The 21,376-nt window shown below is 37.6% G+C and overlaps 1 protein-coding gene across 3 annotated transcripts; it reads right to left on the bottom strand.

Moving 5' to 3' along the window:
- Positions 1 to 437: 437 nt before the first annotated feature.
- On the bottom strand, positions 438 to 19,712 carry kiaa0232 (KIAA0232 ortholog). Of its 3 annotated transcripts, none has more exons than XM_067402184.1 (8): positions 19,427 to 19,712; positions 12,705 to 13,251; positions 8,976 to 9,116; positions 8,400 to 8,469; positions 8,197 to 8,284; positions 4,522 to 7,819; positions 4,135 to 4,243; positions 438 to 3,982 (listed from the first exon to the last, which is right to left on the bottom strand). In XM_067402184.1, exons 2-8 carry the CDS (start codon positions 12,936 to 12,938, stop codon positions 3,966 to 3,968), a joined length of 3,957 nt encoding a protein of 1,318 aa, XP_067258285.1. In that variant the 5' UTR covers positions 12,939 to 13,251; positions 19,427 to 19,712; the 3' UTR covers positions 438 to 3,965. The 3 variants fall into 3 exon arrangements, with proteins under 3 accessions (XP_067258285.1, XP_067258286.1, XP_067258287.1); XM_067402185.1 differs by having other exon boundaries at positions 13,190 to 13,251; positions 19,427 to 19,711; XM_067402186.1 differs by lacking the exons at positions 12,705 to 13,251; positions 19,427 to 19,712 and adding an exon at positions 9,864 to 9,906.
- Positions 19,713 to 21,376: the final 1,664 nt, after the last annotated feature.

The following is a 21,376-nucleotide window of genomic DNA, read 5'->3' on the forward strand; positions in this document are numbered from 1 at the left end:
TGCAGCCTACCAGTCAGTCAATGTTTGCCTGCAGATGTTTAATACTTGTGCTATAATTGTGTGGCCTGTGTTATAAAACTTTCAACCTCTGTAGCACCAGTGCTATGTGAAAGAAAAGTTAATGTATAGCTCTGGCTATAACATTTTATTAGGCCTACTCAAACACAGAGAAAATAGTAAGAAAACAATTGAAAAGGCAAATTACAGTATTTGTAAGGTCATTTTCTGTAAAAAGTTGTTGGAAAGTCTTTAAGGTCAGGGATCCACTAACAGATTAAGCACTTGGCCTGATTTTGTCAAACAGGTTGGCTCAGGGTCAAAGCTTAATGTGTACCTAGAAAACCAGGCCAATTCAACATTTAGCTACCTAGTTACTGAGTTTCAGAATATTTAAGAAAGGCTCTCTCCTGCTGTCACTAAGAAACAAAACAACTACAAACTTTTTTGATGTTTATTAAAGGTTTAGAAACTTCACAATGGAAACAAAATGATGTACTCAGATGTACATGGCATTAGAACAATGCAACCAACTTTGTCTGTGTTAAGGTTTGGTGACTTTCATCAGGTATTCAGAGGAAAAATACAGGGTTGAGCTCCAATTAAGAAGCATCACAAAGATGAAATGGAGAGAGTTTTGCTTTAAGTTATAAAACATTGCAAATAAAACTTAAAACTGTAAGTACGGACTTGAAAGTTATCCTCTCCAAATGTATTGACCAAACCAAAACATAAGAAAAGAAAGCAAATAATGCATTTTCTCCCACAGACATGAGTACTCCAGTCTTTTTCTAGCAACCATACCACCTCACACAGAGCTAGACTTGAAAGATAACAAAAAAAAAAAAGTGTCTTTTTTTTTTTTTCATTTTAAAATGAGTCTGATCAAACTAAAAGAGGAACTGATTCAAATTTCTGTAACTGTAAATAATCTGTCTATGCTGTTCTGTTATATTTGACTGTCACACACATTCACTATAATATTTATGCATTTTCTCAAAATGCTTAAATTTGAAAAATGCTTTTGTCCTCTGTCACCCACTAATGAACATAAGTCCAAATAAAACCAGTAACTTTGGAGGACGGCAACATTTCACTCAAAGTGCTCAACAGAACAAGAATTAGAGAAAGTGATGCCAAAAATGTGTAATTGCATTTTGGAATCTCTGACAGTATTTTAAATTGGAAAAATTAAAGTGAATTGTAACATGTTAACTGTCAACTAAATAATCCAATAAAGGCATCCAGGTGCTGCTCTACCCAGTTATACCACACAGTTTGTGCCATCACACATTTTTTTTTTTTTTTTTTTTACTACTACACATTTCTATGAACTGTATATTTATGATCTTTGTAAAACAATAATCACACTCCCATAACCACAATGAGGAAATAATGTGGGGAAACACAAACACACAAGCTGTTAGAAACTCTGGGTCATACAAAATCATCTTTCCAAGGTTATGTTCTACAGCCATTTCCATACAGTCTAGGATCACACACTTCAAGCCTTAGACCCATTTCTGTTAAAACAAGCACAAATCTTTTAGAAGAACTAAGTGTGCAGACATTTTTCTTATACACATCTGAAGATTACAACTTAGACATGGTGTATGAATGTTAGCACCAATATAGTAAAATCTATAGAGTATTTTATATCAAGACTATTTTTTGCAATTTAACCCAAAGTGCATCTCAGAACAGGTCAAAAAAACAAAAAACAAAAAAACTCACTTGCAAAGGGCTTTTTTTTCTTCTTTTTTTTTTTTTTTTTTTTTTTTTTAAGAAATTTGATGCCAAAGCAAGTTTAAAAACTTAAATCCTTGCGCCAAATTAAGGAATCGTTTTTCAAAGGATTTTTTGGTCAATGCTGAATGGGGCATTATTATTTTCCATTTCACTGTCACATTCAAATTCCCCCTGAAAATATTTAACAGGTAATGCTTTAAAAAGTTTCCCACATAAGTACAGAGAAAAAAAAAAAAAAGAACAACATTTGACACAAAAAAAAAGGGTGCTTTTAAAAATTTCAAAATGTAATTAAATTCACACTTCTTAACACTTTGCTGATGTAGCGTACATGTAGTAATTTCTCACTCATAACATTTGTAACAAAACTGAATGGGGAAAAAAACATCCAGGCTATATTAAAGCTAGTAGATGGCTAGACATGTTCAATCTGTCAAGAAGCAGATGAAAGGGAATGGGTAACACACAGGTGTAAACTATGATATTAGATAATGCAAAAACCAGTCCATCTTAAATTTAATTTATTATGAACATAAAAGGGTAACACCGTACCCCCTACCACCTTTCATTCCACAGCCATGAAAAATTATTTAGGCAAGCGACCTTTCAAACTTTGAAGGAAAAGTAATTTGGGCCTTATTCATAGGAAATGGAGGGGGAATGAGACTAAATTAAAGCAACATATGTCACAAATAAACCCTATGAATGTTCCTCTTAGACTTTACAACCTTATTATATTGATCCATATTTGTGTAGAGTTACTGTGTGCCAAAATACTATATTGCTTTTATAAACCCCTCTTCATTTTATATCTTAATATAGGCACTGCCCATCAGTACACACTGAAGCAGCCACAGATTTCTGAAACAAGTAGGAGGAAAAGTAAATGAAATTAAACAATTTTTAAGCAATCAAATGCTGTTACTTGTTAAAAACAAAATAAATCAAGCCATATTATGAAAAATCAGTAGTCACAATTTTGTTGATTAAAGAAATGGGAAGAAATTTCACTGAAAAACCTCAAACTTTACACTAAGCTTAAAGAAACAATACATAAAGTTATGGCTACAATACCAAACTGCAACTGATATACACTATCAACTTAAGGTGTAATTGTTTTTTAAAGACTTATATGAAATTGTATATATGGGTCAACATATTATGTTAACTATTTTCCCCCAAATGTTTAATTTTTCCTTCATCTGCAGCACTTATATTTGACGTTTTCCAGGTAGCTTACCATACTTGTATTCAGGAAAATGTAAACTATTCTTTGACACCACAACTCTCTCCAAAATTAACTTTTATGAAAGGTAATTTCACAAATCAAACCACCTGACAAATAAGAAAAAAAGAAAAAAGAAAAAAATATTTTTTTTTTTATCAAAATGGCTAAATTAAAAGGGGAAACTCTAGCAAAGAAAGCAACTTTTAATTTCAAGGGCAAAGCTCTGTTTCTTCAATAACCTTGTTTTAATTATCTCAGTTTTTTAGTTTGCTTATTGTATTATTACACTTTCAATATTACCCTGCTTTATTTCTTTAAGATGCTTTCAAAGCAGCATGGTAGGGGACAAAAGCACTTTTTCTTTCAACACACCAAACCTCACACAACTATCTTCTAGAAGTCATTTAGAAGATAAAAAAAAATAAGACAAAAAGCTAAATTATCTGGCAGGGGAAGGGGGTGTTGCAATCGTAGTGCTTTCAACCTGACTTCTGAGTATTCATAGTTCGGTCACAGAAACTTAGACTATTAGAAGGACTGAGACTAGGTTCACAAGCACATGCACAATCAGTAGGACCACAGTTATAGTGTATCCTTGATCAAACGTAAAAGTGAAGCTAAAATCTATAAGGGGTAAATAAAGAACAATCTTAATGCTTAACTATGCCTTTTTATTCTTTTCAAAATTGATCAACCTTGGAATTAACAGACTGAAAACAGATCTATAATAAATGCTGTTGACCAGAATCATCTAATTGTACGTTCAACCTATTGCCATGTTTTCCTCGCTCTCTCTGTTTTCAGCTTGCTGATACGCCATTTTAGATGAACTGAGGAATAACAGGGTTTAGGACAGGGTGGTTAATTAAGAGCCCACTGTGGGCCCAGGGCTCACTGTTCTTGTAAGGGTCCTCCTATCCCTCCTCTGGGTTATGGTTGAAAGTAATAGGAGGAAAATAGCATTGGTATGTCTCCACATTAAGCAGAAGATTCATACATTACTGCTTCCTAGAAGCAAAGAAGAGTAAAACATTTAGCATTATGCAAACTCCATCCAATGTAGTAACTACAATTTGACATTCAAATTCATTACGTTTGTCAAAGCAGTGTACAACTCACTTTCTAGTATCTAAAACTGTTAAATTGTGTACTCTTCTTACCTCCGCACTGAGAACCTGGAAATAAAGGAGAGCATAGAGTACTCTGCCACCAGCACTCTTCTTGCTGCATATTAGTTAAGCACTGTTCTCCAAAATTCAACAGAGGAAACTGTTGAAGTAAGGAGACAAAGAAAGGCATTCAATTGGAGAAAATGAATGTATCAGGGAATGCACAGACTGCTATACTATTTTTTTTTTTAAATCTTTATAATCACTAAAGAATATCAAGTACAGTCATGGCATATGTGAATTCAGTACATTGTGAAGTGCAGGTGACACCGATGTCTATATTAACTGCAAAAGACATGCTAATCTATTGTACAATTGTCCATATGCTTGTATCTGAAATTAACAGTTTGGTCATAGACTGTCTCTGTAGTCACTTACCTCGTGCATATCTTGAGCAACATCAAGCGACTTCCCAGTTTTAGGAATCTGATCAGTTGCATCACATTCGCAAGACTCGGTCTCTCTGCTGCATTCTTCTTGTTGAAGAACAGAGGTCTGCACATGAGAACATGGCGTCGAAACCACTGCCGTCTCACAATGTACGCAAACCTCTTGTTCAGTAATCGGCAGAAGGGTGCTCCCACCCTCCTGTGAATCGAGTGACGTCTGGGCACTCTTCTCCATGCCAGACTTCTTTAATCTGGGTAGGAACTTCCCAGACTCCAACTCAGATTTCCCATAGTAAGGGCCCTCACACTCTGCATCCTCCTCGAGAGGCTTGAGGTCAGCCTGTGGGTCATCAAAGAGGTCTGCTTGACCAACTGGAAGACTCGCTTCCTCTTTCTCAGACTCTACATCTGACTCACTGCACCCCCCTGGAGACAGTTCCGAGGCAGATATTGGCCGGAAATGAGTCCTTGGGGAAATTCGAATGGCCCGATACTGAGTCCGGTTGATGCCATATAACCATGGGCAAAAGGGCTCATTGTCTGAGCATAATATGGATTTTGGCTTGAATCCCGGGCTGAACGAGGCCATATCCTCTGGCTCAAAGGAGCACTCCACATGCAGGACCTGGGAAAAAGGGTTGTTTAAATCAAAGGATGAAAATGGGTAATCAAGTCCCGACTCTTCTCCACGGAAGCCTCCACATGATCCCAGTAAATCTTCATGGAAGACAACAGAAAATCCCTTATTCAAACCATCCCCTGGTCCCTTGGAAGCCTGCTCATTTTGACCAAGGGACACAAGAGGTCTCCACAATGGCTTGTGGCCAGGAGCAAAGCGACTGCTCGTGTTCATGAACACATCCGCTCCTGCAATGGTTACCATGTCAGAAGATGTGGCTGCTGCACACTGCAACAAACTGCCACAAGCATCACCAGGTGGAACCATAGCCCATTCTCTGTCACCACTTAGAGTCTTCAGTTCTCCATAAACCCCACCGAGGATAAATGAGGTGCTATCCTGTGAATTACAATTCCAGGGCTTGGCCGGTGTTGTGTAATCCCCATCATTCATTTTAGAGAGCTTGTTTTTAGGAAGTCCCTCATCCTCTTTCTGTCCGTCCCAAAGATGATATTCCGAACACTGCACAGCTTTCTTTTGAATTTCACCTTTTACATCCTTGTCAAGACAGCTGCATTGGTAGCCAGTAGCCTCCTCTGAAAACAAGTGCTCCCCTGTATTCTTTACCCCAAGTGTTAAGACACAGTCTCTGTCTCCAATAGCCATCCAAATGTCTTTTATTATCCCTGAGGTGTATTCATCACTTTGTTGATTTGAGACATCTGAAAACACAACAGCATTATAGAGTTTACTCTCATCCTGCTCTAATGCTATGCCACAAACAGACTCCAATTTCGATTTCTTATTGAAGGGCTGGTTGGACTCTGCGCATACACTTGTTTCTTCCTGCTGGTGACTTGAGTTCTCTTGAAAGAAATCTAAAAGCTCCTCCTCTAGGCATAAAGGTGGGATAAGGGAGATACAGCTAACCTCTTCATTGCCAAACTGAACAGATTCATCTGCCGGAGCATTGATCTGTTCACTATCTGACCGTGTCTCCTCTGAGTGGGACCATGGACTGCAGGTCCTCGTTGATAAGTTAGAGCAGTGTTCCGTTTCATCAAAGGCACTGTTTTTGGTCCAAATTAGCAAACGGGATTGTTTGTTTCTTTGTGGATCTAAACAGCTACTTGAATCTACATTGTCCTGACCCCCCGTGAGTGAGTCGCAGGGAAAAGAAAAGGAAGGGCTATCGTACTGCAACTCAAAAAGTGAAAAGCAGGAGTTTAGGTCAGAGATGCTACCACTGGCTTCTTGGAGATGATGCCCTACAAAAGCTCCAGATATTTTGCTAAATGGAACACTGTCCAACACTGGGGAGAGTCTGACTGGAGAGTCACCTGGACAACTTTCTCCCTCCAAATCCTCCAAGCTAGATGATGAACAGCACTCCCAGACTTGGGCAATATTTTGAGTGATGGAAACATCTGCTTCTGAGGCTCCCAGAGAATCAACCCTTATTGCACTTTCCCCTTGCAGCTCAAGGCCATCTAAAACTACACATCCTGCTTCAAAGTGTTTTCGCTCAATGCTCTTTTGTCGAATCATGTTCAGGATTCGACTTTCTTGTACCGCATCTGAGGCACTAGGATCCAATATGGATTGATAAAGATCAACTTCATAGAAGTGAGTGAATTCAGACAGATGCTCATCATCTAAATCTTGACCATCTTCAGGAGGATGGCAGCTTGGAATCCCATTCAGTTCAGGAGCCTCTTCATCACCTTCACCAGGCACTTCAATGAAGTGGCCATCCACAAAAGTGCCTGCAGCAAGGTATGCCCTTTGAAAACAAGAATTTGCAATGCAGATTCCTTGAATTCTCTCCGATAGACAGTCCACATCAATGGACATAGCTAAGTCATTGGAAGAGTCTTCTTTACTCCGATACTTTGTCTCCAATTTACTTCTACTGAGAGGGACAAAGTACTCAGAGATGGGCTCTGTGTACCAAAGAGGCTCCTCCATATATTCCTTTTTATTGGCCTCTCCTCCTGACTCCTGTGCCTCAACTAGATTAGCATCTTTGCGGATCTCCCTCAGAGGTCTCTTGCCTTTTTTCATGTAGTGGTGCTGCTTAGGTGGGCCTCCAGTGGTACTGATGTTTCCACGTGCATTTTTCCGCTCCTCTTTGTCAATGACTTTTAGGGCCAGTTTGACCTGTCCGCTGCCACTTCGGCCTCTTTTGTTTCTGCTGCTGACCTCTCGAGACTTGTGTCTTATGCGGGCTGCTTTGCAACTAAGGGTCTGGTCACCCTGATTACCACTAGAGCTTGAGCCAGCTTCACTCGAGCCAGAGGACCACGATCTGGGACGGAACCTTCCCTCAGATCGGTGTCTGGCCTGCCTCTTACTATGAGGAGCAACCTGATCATCAGGCACTCCTGTTGCGCTTCCATGGAATCGGTTTTCCTTCTCCCTCTTAGTGCGTCGCTGCTGGGCCCTCTCGCTGGTTGTGGTGGTGGAACTGGGTGCATCAACTGTTCGGTCTTTAAAGGCTTCACCTTCGCTGGTGCAGTCTTTTGGAGAGGATGTGTCGGTGCTTGTTTGAGGGACAGCAGATGATGATGAGCTGGAATATGTGCAGGCTTTAGCTTTGTTCCACACGGTCATAATTTCTTGGAGACAAACAGGTTTTTCTGACAGAGGTGGAAAGGCTTCATAGTACCTAAGGGGAAAAATAATAATATTATTTATTATTATTATTATTATTATTATTATTATTATTTTACTGTAAATCATAAGAAAATTAAACAAAAGAGGAATAAGATCAAATGCTGCATAAGGTCATCTTAATGTTACTATTTGAGACAACCGTTGTAATCATACAACAAATTTTTTCTCATCTCCGTTTATTATGTTATGCTAGTACACTCACTAGGCTCTCAAAACCCTGCCCATATATTTAATCACAGCCTTTTCTGGTTTAATAAAGGCTATACCGCTATAAAAGTCCTACTGCTAATTATTTACATATAGATCATAACACCAGTTGTGCAACAATCCACATTATTACATTATAGACTGTAAAGTTTAGTTACTTACATCTCAACCTGGTCCTTAGAAGAAAGTGATTCATCTGGTTCAGGAGACTGAGATATATCAGATTTTTTATTTCCTTGCTTATCTTTTTCTGCAAGACAATCATAGCAAAGCAATACAACTGAATCATTGCCATAAACTATTACAACTGTAGGTCAATGCAAATTTTACTTAACCTGTATGAGACAGAAAACATGCAAACCAACCTTTCTGTTTGTTTTGAATATCCTTGAGTTTAGAGCAAAGCTCCTCGACCAAGCTTTCAATTCCAGAATTCTGAGGGAGAACAAAATAATTTAAACTTTTTTGGAGGAAATTATACAATCACAGTTCTGAGTGAAAAACAGAAAAAGGAATAGTTTATCAAAAAACAGGAATTAGATATAAAATGTTTAAAATTTACTCCCTTTGATTTGAAAGCACCAAATATACACAAAATGAAAACATTAAGCAAAAAAATGCCCACTGTGTAATGTAATTTTTTGAACTATCTGGTAAATTTTACAGAAATAAGCAAAAGCGAAGGCAAAGGCAAATCCTTATTACTATAGCCCTAAGTGGCATTTTTTACAGTCTTAATGAGAAGTGCTATTCTTGTTTAACCAATCTTTGCTCCACTAATCCCACAACACAAACTCACAACAGTACTGTGACCAACCCTGGGAAATCAGGTCTGCAGATGATTAAATAATGTACACTAATCACAGTTTAGCTGTGAAAATGGTTGTGGGAATACAAAACAACACATTTGATAAAATTCCTTAAAAGTAAAAAGGTCCTACTTCATCAGATGCTGAACGCAAACATTGCACAGCAGCTTGTTTCTTCATCTCTTCAAGACTAAGGTCAGTCCCTCCCTTCTTCTTGCTCTTCCCCCATTTCTTCCCTGTTCCCTTCTCCCAGCCCAGGAAGATGTCATTTTCCTGTGCACAAGGAAAGTTGAATTGATTGCTTAGTATACAAGTTGTTCTGTGTTTTTTTTTTTTTTTAAATCTGATTAATTGCAGAAATAATTTAACAGATTTAATAACTTGACAGATAACTTAAAAAGTACCAAAATAATTTTCACTAAAGAATGATTTCACTAAGTGGTTTACATAAAAATTTTAATTAAAAAAAAAAAAAAAAAAACTACTGTAACACTTTATAAAACTTACAGCACACCTGTCGTACACTTAACAATTTTGGAGGAACTATTGCTTTAAGATGTTTTATTAGTTTTGTACAGTTACTTAGTCACTTAAAGGTAGATTAGGCCAGGGGTTCCCAAACACATTACTGGAGCCTTCCCAACACTGCACACTGCATGTTTTCTATGTCTCCTTAATCATACACACCTTATCCAGATCATCAGCTCATTGGTTGAGACTCCAAGACCTGAAATGGGTGTGTCAGACAAAGGAGACATGCAAAATGTGCAGTGCTGAGGAGGCTCTAGTAATGTGTTTGGGAACCTCTGGAATAGGAAGTTGCGGAGAGTCTAGTAATAGCAAGTTAGCTTTGAAAGCATGAGATCCCACCCTCCCTTTAGAGCACTCTCCAAAGCCACGCCTCCTTCAAAACACATAAACGCACAGCAGATTCTGCAAAGCGTCACGAGAGACAGCGTTAAATTACCTCATGTCTCAAACCACATAACATTACAATAATAATGAATGTAAACAACTTACAGAGCTCTTACTTGTACCACCTGACTGTTGCAGATTCATTTTGTCGCTGAAATGCAAAAAAAATCTGAGTCGGAGGACATGAACAGCTCTGGAGATAACATCACGAGTTGCCATCTCTTAATTACGGTTATGACATGGTGTGAACGCAGCATAAACTCGTTTTGGCTCAAGAGGAACTGTAATAGGCGGACACTGTTTGTTTTTGGTGCTCGGTGTATGGAAGTAAATTAATGACAAATGTTTTTGAAATAAAAGCTTGTTGAACTGCACTAATTTAAAAAAAATAAATGCATTGCATTAACCGTGCTTGCATTTTAATGGGCTGAAATTTTCAATTTCAATTAAAAACAATTCATGCACATTTTCATTAGTAAAAATTCATGTCTGTTTAAAAATACAACCTATAATATTCAACAGGCAATTTTCAGTCCATTTTGTTTCACTTCACAAATTCCCTTCTACAAATTAAGTTAGTTTAATTCAAAATAAAATTCAACATTGCACATTCCAAGTAGGGCTCGCTGCTGCCTGAGGTGGACACCTACTCCGACCACATCCAAGTGTGACATCAGAAGCCACGCTCATTACGTACGTCGCTTATTACATCCGAGATCAAATGACACATCCAAGATGATATCATCGTGCTAATCATGATCCAGCTAATTGGGTTCTTCAAACACACCTGTTGTGTATGATTAGTATCGCTGGATTAAGTTATCTGAGATAATTGCACGTTCATGTGTTGGCTTAAAAGGGGATATGTATCGATAGTAGAAACATTGATCAGCAATGCAGCGATTGGCTGGAGTCAAGACAGCAACGTAATGACATCATAGAATGAGAAAAGACACCTGACGAAAAACTTGACGAATTTCTAGACATTTATAAGGAAACAGCCAAGCGAATAAATGACAGAAGAATGACCTAAATGTTAGATAAATTAAATGTGCACTATTTTTTTTTTTAACATGATTACCCAATTATTTAGGCTATATTCACAATTTTTATTATTTGTGCATTCAATTTTTTATTTCAATGTTGTAATTAGCAACTAATTTACCTTTGAAGCATATCTGACAGCATTAATTAAAGTTTCTTAAGGGTCAAGATCAAGTTATCTGCATTTCATCAAGCCACTCCCATAATATATGTCGAGGTTCAAATGCACAAATGCATGTATGTTATAGACATCTGTACATCATGTGTGTAAAACTCCAATAAAAAATATTACGTAATTATTCCCTCACGAATGAATCTCTCACAGAGTAAAACTGTCGGTGTCTATATTATGACTACACTACACGGCATTATAGTGTTATTTGCAAATTTATTTTTAAATCATTATTATTGTCCCTGGTTTACATTAGGGTACTCTTGTGGGAAAGTAGCAGAGGCTGGGACAGACTTTAAACATCACCTCTGCTTAAAAATCTAATTGCAACTTGCAATCTAATCCTGTTTACATGAAATAAGCCTGCTCCCGAGCAGGTTTGAGCTTACGGACCTGTTGCTATGACAGCAAGTCTAGGATGAGCTTCGAAGAACCAAACGATCCAAGATCATGCCAAATCGTCAACAATCAAATCCAGCTAACTGAGTTAGCGACGTACGAAGAACGGGCCCCAGGATCAGCTAAACACTGGATTTTCAAAAGTATGTGAAGTTCGCGGCTCCATTGTTGCAGTAAACTTGCAACATTCTTGAATGAATAATTTATTAGATGAATGCCAGTCTGTTATTGCAGGGACTTTACATTTTCACGCCCCAAACATGGTTTTATGACTGGAGTCATTCTCTTCAAATGCTATTTAGAAAGTTAGAAATGTGTATACCAATGTCTTATGTAACTTGTGGGACATAACTTATGGGACTAGAGATGGTCTCTAAATAAGCAAATATGCTTTTTCACATAAAGAAAAAGCTTAACATGGTTTGTTGTGATGATAAAAGACCAAATTCGGTATAAGATACTATGTACAGTTAAGCAGATGAGCCCAGAATATTAACGCAAAGTGCGTTTTTCTCCATAGAAAACACATTATAAAGAAAATGCTTAGCGTGCAGTGAGTTGCATTCGTCTAGTCTAGGCTCATCTGCTTGCATCACCAATATAGCAAGGTCGGTCTTTTTATAGCCAATATGCATTAAGACAAATTAAAAGTTTTTGTTTTAATGGCAAAACACTCTCTGGGCTCATCTGCTCGTCATAAATAGTATAGTTGTGTATATTGTACATCAATAAGGTGTATACCGAGTTTGATCTTAATTACTGAATTAGTCTAATAGCCAAGTTAAGCATTTTCTTTATAACAGGTTTCTATACGAGGTTAACTTGAAACTTTGCACATTTAGTTCATATTCTGTGTTCATCTGGTTGCCTGGATATAGTATGCATCACCAAGACACTGAATTAAATGTAAACACAGCTTTTGTGTCATTTCAATGCAAGCATGGTTAATGCAACATTTTTTTCAATTAGTGCAATTCAGCAAGTTTTTTTATTTCAAATACATTATTTTGTCATTAAATTTCTTCCAAATTTCTTCAGGTGGCTGTCTGTCTACAACTCTGCATAGTCTTACGGAACGTGCTTATGATGTGTGATGCCTGCGCGAGCAGGGTGTGAATGCAATGAATAGACGGATGTTTTTTGGTCCCGAGACTTCCACAGAAGATTTATTATGTACATGTTTTAATATTTAGACCACTTCTGAAAAGAGTTTCAACCAATATAACAAAAATTGTTTATAAAACAAAACCTTTAAAATACAAAACAGAAACAAGCCACTTAAAACATAAAAAAAAAAAGAACAGAACTTTTCTGAAACATTTTCACTATACCTGGTCCTGCAGGTCATAGTCATAGCTGTCGTGCAGTAGCAGACTAAGGACATAGCGGGTGTAGATCATTGCATCTATGCCACATTTCTCCAACTCCTGACCCAGCCAGCTCTGCACTGGCCCTAGTGACTGCAGTGAGGACATCTCTGAGGAGGACACAGGGCCTGACAAAGGGAAGGCCTGTGAGACTCTTTCAGGAGCGGGGCCGTCTGACTCTCCACTCATTGGACGCATGAGACTAGGTTGGAGCTATTCTCAAATGCAGCTGCATGTTCCCAGGTGGACATGAAAGTGCAAGACAGAGTGGTATGAAAAGGACAGCGCTGATATTATAATAGGGGAGGAAGGACTCAATCCAGCAGGACAAACACAGGAAGGTCTACATGAAGAGTCATGTAGATTCTTCTGTATATTTGTTTTGCTGTAAGCAAGAGGAGAATCTAATCTTCAGGCATGGCTTTGACCACTGGAAGCTAACAGCTTACTGAATAGGCTCATGTTCACTCATACGGGTTCATCTTGGAGGACAGCTGGTTCCAGGCTTAACCTTAGAGAAAAAAAAAACAACAGCATTTAGTGTCATATTAAAATGTTTTTTTTTTTTTTTTTCGAGCAATTAATATAGCAAGTGGTTTATAATGCAAAACATTTCAAGGTGCTTTCACTGTATAGATTTTGGGGCAGACCAAAACTGTTTAGTCTGTTTGAAAGTACACTGAGAGCCCTTTCTGAAACCAAGTATCCCAGAGCATTCGAAAATACAAATAATTAAAAAAATAATAATGAATGTGGATATTTTGAGACTTTTAATGCATTTGATTAGGTCGATATTTAAAGTAAAGCCATTTCTCACCAAAAGGCACCAGTATGCCTTTGAAGGCTACATTCAAAACATGAAATCAGGAAAAAAATGGAGAGGTTTGCTTTCAGAATTGTAGTAATTGCAATTGCATTGTATTGTATTGTCAATACAACTCTGCTATGATTTAAAAAGTATAAAAACAGTGTGATTAAATTTACCTAGCAACAAATGTGTCCTTGATGTTCCCAGATGTTCAAATTCATTTGGGATCCAGGTCTGGCACATAATTTAATCTGTAGTATACAGTTCCCAAGATTTGGTTTTGGAAAAGGAAAACAAAAGTACAGTTTGTATCTGCACCTTTAGTCACTATTAAAAGTGCTACAGCAACAATTTTTTGAGATTAGTCAGCATTGTTTTTTTTTTAAGGTGAGACTTAATATAGTTTGGTATGAATAAAATGTGGAATATTGGAATTTAATGCAGTTGGAATCAAAACCGGTTACAATTAAGCAATAAGGTATGAGAGGCTGTTTTATGAATACATTCACTACTAAAGGGTACAAATCACAAGAGAGTAGGGGCTGCACAATACTGGGGAAAAAAAATGGACATATGATTGCAATATTTTTGTTTTTCTGATATTTGTTTTTCTGATATACAGTGATATGAAAACAATTGCAAGAATAGATAAATACAATAGAACAAAGACACAAATTAAATAAACAGTGCTTTATGATTTTCACGCAAATCTAACAGTATTCATGTACAGAAATTGAATAATCAAATGTAAAAACACTGCATAAATTAAATATAATTAATCTTTGTTAAAAGCTATAAAAGTGATTTTTTTTCTTTGTTTATTGTTGCTTGATTAACATAACTGAGAGAGAAGCGGGTATGTTAGGCTGCTTTCCTTTAAAAGCTAATGCACAGATCCAATATAATGATACACATCTGTTTTCTTTCTCAGTTGTACAAGTCAAAAGTGATTGTTTACGAGGATACTCACCGGGATGGACATTTTGACATAACTTTGCGTGCATGTATCTGTTCAAGCACAAATAGACAAGAAAGAACGGAATTTGGTGTTCTAGTACTGTCTGTGCAGCTCTGTGTGCACGAAGAAAACAGGCGTGCGAGTTACAAATTCAGTTCTCTTTCATCCCTTTGTTCGCTCAAATGGTTTAAAAACACTTGAATGTTTAAACTGACCTAAACATGTAAACACTCAAGTTTAAACGTTTTGGTCAATTTAAACATTTAAACAATTTTAAACCACCACCTAAAACATGTACAAATGATAAACTTTCACTCTACGATGGTTAAACTTTGTGATTCGCGATATGTTAAACTTGCCTTATACATGCGATTTGCAAATCAGGCGCCTTTTGAACCTTGTTGCTTGGTCTGTAAGGATTACGTATCAAATACAATCCCTATACTTGACATCACACATCATGCAATGTGTGCATCCGAGATGTCACATCACAATACCGATGCTAAAATTATGTATTGTGCAGCCCTACAAGAGGTCCATAAATAAATGCAATAGTTGTCTTCTGATTCAAAAGCACATTGAACCTGAGCTCACATGTAACTCCAACATTATAAACAATGCCTTTATGTACTGTGTGTGAAGATTCACCAATGACTTTAAATTAGACTAGAAAGGGGAAACTGTCAAACGGAAGTAACAAGCTCTCATGGCAGTACCCATTTATCTGCTTATTTATCATCACTTCAACTTTGAATTTTCATTTAATAAAAAAAAAAATAAATAAAGGAAATATGCGTTTTGTAATTACTAAGATGCGTTTTATGTTTTGTAAAACAAATGAATAGTTTCCTCATTTTACTCAAACTCACAAACAGCTTCCAATAGATTACAATTTAAATTCTAAAAATAAATGTAAAAAAAACATTATGATTAGGGCTGGAACGCTGCGTTGACAATTCCATCAATTATTTAAATTAGTCAATTTGTGACTAATAAAAATGGTGCTCTGCATACACTGTAAGGCTGTACTCACACTAGGCACAGTAGCCTTGTACCATCCCCTGGCGCATGGGCATGGTTCAGATCACCTAGAGCTCCGTGGGTGAAAACAAACAAAACTGGATAGCCGCTTATAGTACAAAATTAAGTTGTGCTTGTAAAAAAAAATGAGGCACTAACACTTTTTCATGTTTGATACTGTAAAGCTGCTTGATTTTAAGCAATGTATTGAATAAAGTGCTATATGAAGACGTGACGTGGAGTGCTAATTTGCAGAGCTCATGCTAACATACATGTTATGATCAGACACTTTTCTTATGCTTTCTATAATAAATGCTTGCCGTTTTGTCATTTTTGTTGTGTTTATTTTGTTACCGAGAAGAAAGTGTCCAGCACGTATTTACATATTCATCTAAACATCGCACTCAGCAGTGTGGGCAACGTCAGATGTTCGTTTACAGTATATCGCTGGTCACGCATTTCGAACTTCGTTTTACCCCTAAACGAAGAACGAAAAAGAACTTTGTTTGAAGTATACTGGGGCCTTAAAACTGAAATTGCATACCTACGCAATTCTCAAAACAGCCACAAGATGGCAGCATTTATCTTAAATCCGATATTTCAAAACCGATATCCAATTATGGTAATATGCTTAAATGTCGGGGAAAATATCGGTAAAAATCGATATATCGGTCAATCTCTACTTGTAAGCAACTGCTGCTGTAAATCCCAAAAAAGTGACAATGAATGCAGCCATAGAACACACTTAATTAGGCCTACTCTGCATAAGCATTTTGACATAAATGGCATCATTAGGTAGAAGTTTAATCATAGATTAGTTATGGTTTTTATTTATTGGTAAATTAACCAAAGGATTAATCAACTATTCAGAAAATAAACAACAGATTAACTGGGAAAAAATTATAAATAGCCTAGATTATTTGATTAATCGAGAGAGAGAGAGAGAGAGAGAGAGAGAGAGAGAGAGAGAGAGAGACAGAAAGAAAAAAAAACGATTAATCAATTGAAAAAAAATAAAATAAAAATAAAAATACCTAGTTCCAGCCCTAATTATATTTCGTCAAGATGCAAGGACAAGCAAAAATCACAATCTTCTGTCATTGTATGAAAAATTACAGCTCTTCAAAATCTCCCTTTTTTGTGTTCAACTAAAGAACTAAAAACATGAGCATGCAAAGATTACAATTTTCATTCCTGAGTGAACCATTTTGACAGTGCCCAAGGTATGAGCAGAAAGATCAGCATGTCTGGAATACCACTTTAATTATGATTTTTATGTTATGCAAGACAATACATGCGTTTCAAAAGACAGTTTCAAAGAAACAGGTCCTACATGTCATGACTCTGTGTGATGAGCATTGAGCAATTATGCCCACAACCTAACTTAAAGGCTTAAAGGCTTTCCTCCATTAATTACTCACCCTCATGTCGTCCCAAACCCGCAAGACCTTTGTTCATCGTCAGAGCACAAATTAAGATATTTTTGATGAAATCCAAGGGTTTCTGAACCACACATAGGCTGCAACGTCATTGCGCCTTTTGACGTCTAGAAAGGTATTAAAGACATAGCTAAAATTGGCAACGTGACTACAGTGGTTCTACCTTTATGTTATTAAGCATTAATACTTTCTGTGCTCAAAAACACAAAAATACGTAGGAACGTTCTTCTACATCAGAGCGCTGACTCATTATCGGTCAGCTCCTGTGTCAGCATCACAAGCATATGTTAACAGCATAGGAGAATGACAGGGGAGAGAAGAAATTGTTGAATAAAGTTGTTATTTCTGTTTTGTTTTTTTGCGCACAAAAAGTATTCTTGTCGCTTCATAACACTAAGGTTGAACCACTGTAGTCACGTTGACTATTTTAATGATGTTTTTAATACCTCTCTGGACCTCAAAAGGTGCAGTGACGTTGCTGCCTAAGTGTGGTTCAAAAACCCTCAGATGTCATTAAAAATATCTTAATTTGTGTTCCAAAGATGAACGAAGGTCTTACAGGTTTGGGACGACATGAGAGCGAGTTCAATTTTTTGGTGAACTAACCCTTTAAAACAAGGTTTATAGCTTCTACACACAGTTAGTACAGATGGACAGACAAGAATACTCTAGCTTTCTATTTAAGGCAAACTCTACATGCCTTGCCTTATACATGTTTTTCTTGCATGCCAAGAAAAATGCAAGCACTGTAATTATCAATGCACTTTCACCCAAGACGTAATCTGTTCCCAAAACATGATCCCAGCATTTAATTCTCACCATAATCAGAAAATCCATGCTTGCATATGCTACAACTGAATGTGGGCATTATAATAAGAAACAACAGGAAGTTTAAAAAAAAAAAAAAAATCTCCCCGTCTGACATAATAACTTTGTTGTGTTGGAGTAGACAAGACATTTGTTTCCTCTCAAAGTTGAAACTAAAAAATTGTTTAAAGGTCCACCACGCCCATTTTCTGTCGTCAGCCCTCGTCATTTACAGCGAGTGTCAGTGTATTGAAGAGCGCTTTCATTGACTGTCACTGACCAGAATTATACTTTAAGCTTAGCTTTCAGCTCTCACTAGTAACAGGGGTTTTGATCTTAACATTCATATTGCGACTATTTTAATAATCTGAAATGGTCACAGATGTCATAAAAATGTCTCTAAAAACCTTTAAAAGTCTGCCAAGATTGCACACCAACATATTCTGTAGAACAATTCAGATCATGCACTTTTTCTTTCTTTGGCATTACCGTAACGGATCAGTGTAAACTTGAGTGGGAAGTTAGCGTGAAATACTATGCCCTTGACGTTTGCCCCTTCATATGGCTTAAGTTAATCACGTTAGAATGCAAGCTTTACGAATAGTTACAGTCATGTATTAAACGACAACCTGAAGGCGACACCGCCCCTGATGTCTTTATAATGTCTGTTTAAAGAATGTTAACGACATCAAAATAATACTAATAGTTTGACAATGACAGGAGAACACAGCGGAATGACAGGACGCCAGCTGACTAGCTACGCGCTAACTATCACCTGACTCCAGCAAGTGACCAGAAAGCTGAATACTTGAGTCCTGAATAAGTCACGTTTATATCGTACTATCATTTCAGTAAGCCGAAAGACAAAATAAATGAATGAATAAGGAAAGTTTATTATTTCAATAAAGATCTCTCTCCACAGGCCACCGTCTATAAGTGCAACAGACGAACCACAAACCACTTTCCCTTACTCAGCATGATTCAGCTAACATTAATGTTGTTCGGCTTGATACGGAGAAAAGTGCCAGGCATAATCTTGCGCAAAGTAGGGCTGCCGCTCTGCTTCTTAACCAGCCCAAGTTATAAAATGATTCCTTACTACGATTTCCCCACAATACGCCTCCTTTTCATGTTGTGAAACGAGTGATTTGGCTTTATGTGGACAAAACTAATGATATTGCCGTCTAAAGTGTCATTCTGAAGCATTCGAGATGTAAACAGATGACCGCTCATATAGTGTCGTCGGCTGGCTAACTCGGACACCATTTTACGCAAGAGTGAAAGCGCTAGTCCCGGTTTATCACTTCCTCTAAACTACAGGCAACGTAAATAATCTTGCTTCACAACAACCGCCATAAACCGGTCCAAATGCGTGCTTCGTGAATTTGATTAAAAAATAATTTTGTCTAAAATGGGAAAATCGACGGCAGTAACCCAAATAATACGAGGTAGCGTCAAGCTAGGCTAGTGCACCGTTGTAGCTAAACCGGGGAGGAGGAGGCGCGGCTGATTTCCCTGACTACAAACGCTTGTAATACTTGACAAGACGGTCTAAAACATCAGCTTTCAATTCAAGTCGTAAATGTGGAGCATTACCAACGTGTGTAACACGTAACTTATCGAAACGCAGTTTAACATGGTGAAATAATCTTACCTGCTGTAACCCTACGCAGTGTGCTAAATAGCAGCAGGAGAAGCGATGACTTCTCTCCCGCTGCCGTTCCGAGCTCGAGCTCTATGGTCCGCCGCAATAGCGTCACAGATATCAGGCGCGGGGTAAAAGTGTGTTACGTCCTTAACTCGGGTTAGGACGCAGCTGACGACATTTTGGATCAAGGTGGACCTGCATTATATGTCTCCAAACATCATATGACAGTTCAAGTCGAGCCAAGATGGCTGACAGGGAAGGACTTTAAAGGCGATTTCCGACTCCATTTTACTTATCTCCAGGCAACAAGACAGATTACAAATGTGTCGCCATGGCTGATATCCCTCCGCGAGAGCTTGCCTTGCATCAGAGCGACAGTCGGTCTTCACAGATAAATAATTTTAACTGAGGTTAGCATGCTTTTAATAAAGTGTACAGCTGTTACATTCCACCGTTAAGTCCGTTTCCTATAAAAAAGCAGATTGCTGTACAATTAAATTAATTAAATTGTTAAAAATTACATACAATTCTATTGTGATCCTTTAGATTATAGTTAGATTGCAAGACCTTAGCTACAATCCTCATTTAGTGCGCTTACACTGAGTATAATTATATGTCGTGTGTAAATACAGTCACTTCTGCTGCACGTCATTGGTAACTGAAAATAGCAACGCATGTGCTATATGCTGGAAATATGGCTTTCCTAGAGCATTCAGAAAAAAATATGACAAATACAGCTAAAAAAAATTTTTTTTATCACTGTACTCCGTAATATTAAGATCCAACAAAAAAGGGTTTTTTTCTCTCGTCAAGCATCTCTTGCTGTACAGTGAGCCTCCGTTCATTGGGCTGCAGCCACCGCACGAGCTCCCTGTCATGACACGGATTCGGACGCTAAGGACGACTGGAGCCCCCTAGCGGCATCGTCAAGTTTATCTGAGAACTAAATGGATGTGCCTTCAACATTGTGCAACAATATATCAAATATTTATAATAATATAAATAATAGCAACTAATACTGTTGTAAGGCTTTCATGATTCTGTATATATAGAGGCACACTACTGTGTTATGATATTGCTATTATATGTTATTGCAATGGGTTAATATTTAGGTAAATAATAATTAGGTAAATATTTTGCTCTATATTTAGATTTTGATATATTTTCAGACCTTGATGTACTATCACTGAACATTTAGTTTTATATTTAACATTCAATATTTAGATATTTACTTGCATAAAATATAAAATATGAAAAGAACATTAGAATATTGTGTCAACATGTTTTCAGACACTTTTTCAACGTCACCCTGGTGAACACAGTCACATGTGCGAACCTAATCATGTTATGTGTGGACCTATGGTGTGGACATGAAGTCGGTGAGAGCTCTTATTGGCTGTGTGTTTTTGTGCAGACACATGGCTTTGTTTTGTTTGTGCCATGTGCTCCACTGTCTTGTCTTGTCTTATGCTACCTTCACAAGTTCTCGGAATTATAGTAAATGCAAGTTTCCTAGGAAAAATTGCACATGAACGCCCTCCCATTTTGAAATTTGAATGCGATGAGCTCGTAATCACGACTTCAGAAGTGGGAATTATCAAATTTCCGATAGCACGTGAAGGCAGCATTAACCAAAGTCCCTTTCAAGAAAAGGGAAATATACAGCTGTCGAAATCCGTTTGCCACTTATCTAGTATGGAAACGGGCAGTTTCACCTGACCCCTGGCTGAACACACTGACCCCGGAATAGTGGGGCTTTGGACACCTCTAGGGGTTCTTTTCAGCTGTCTGACCAGGTCCTGTGGTCGGGGCAGTCGTCAGCAGTGGTCAAGACCGTCAAGTGGTCATTCTGTCACTTTAGTAGGTAAGTGGACAAATAGTAGGTTTATGGGACAGGGGGTGGATTCCGTGTGCGGGGAAGTGGTCAGTTGTGGTCAAGGGGTCAATGTGTAAATT

This window comes from Chanodichthys erythropterus, chromosome 11 (assembly GCF_024489055.1).
Source record: "Chanodichthys erythropterus isolate Z2021 chromosome 11, ASM2448905v1, whole genome shotgun sequence".
In the NCBI taxonomy this organism is placed as follows: Eukaryota; Metazoa; Chordata; class Actinopteri; order Cypriniformes; family Xenocyprididae; genus Chanodichthys; species Chanodichthys erythropterus.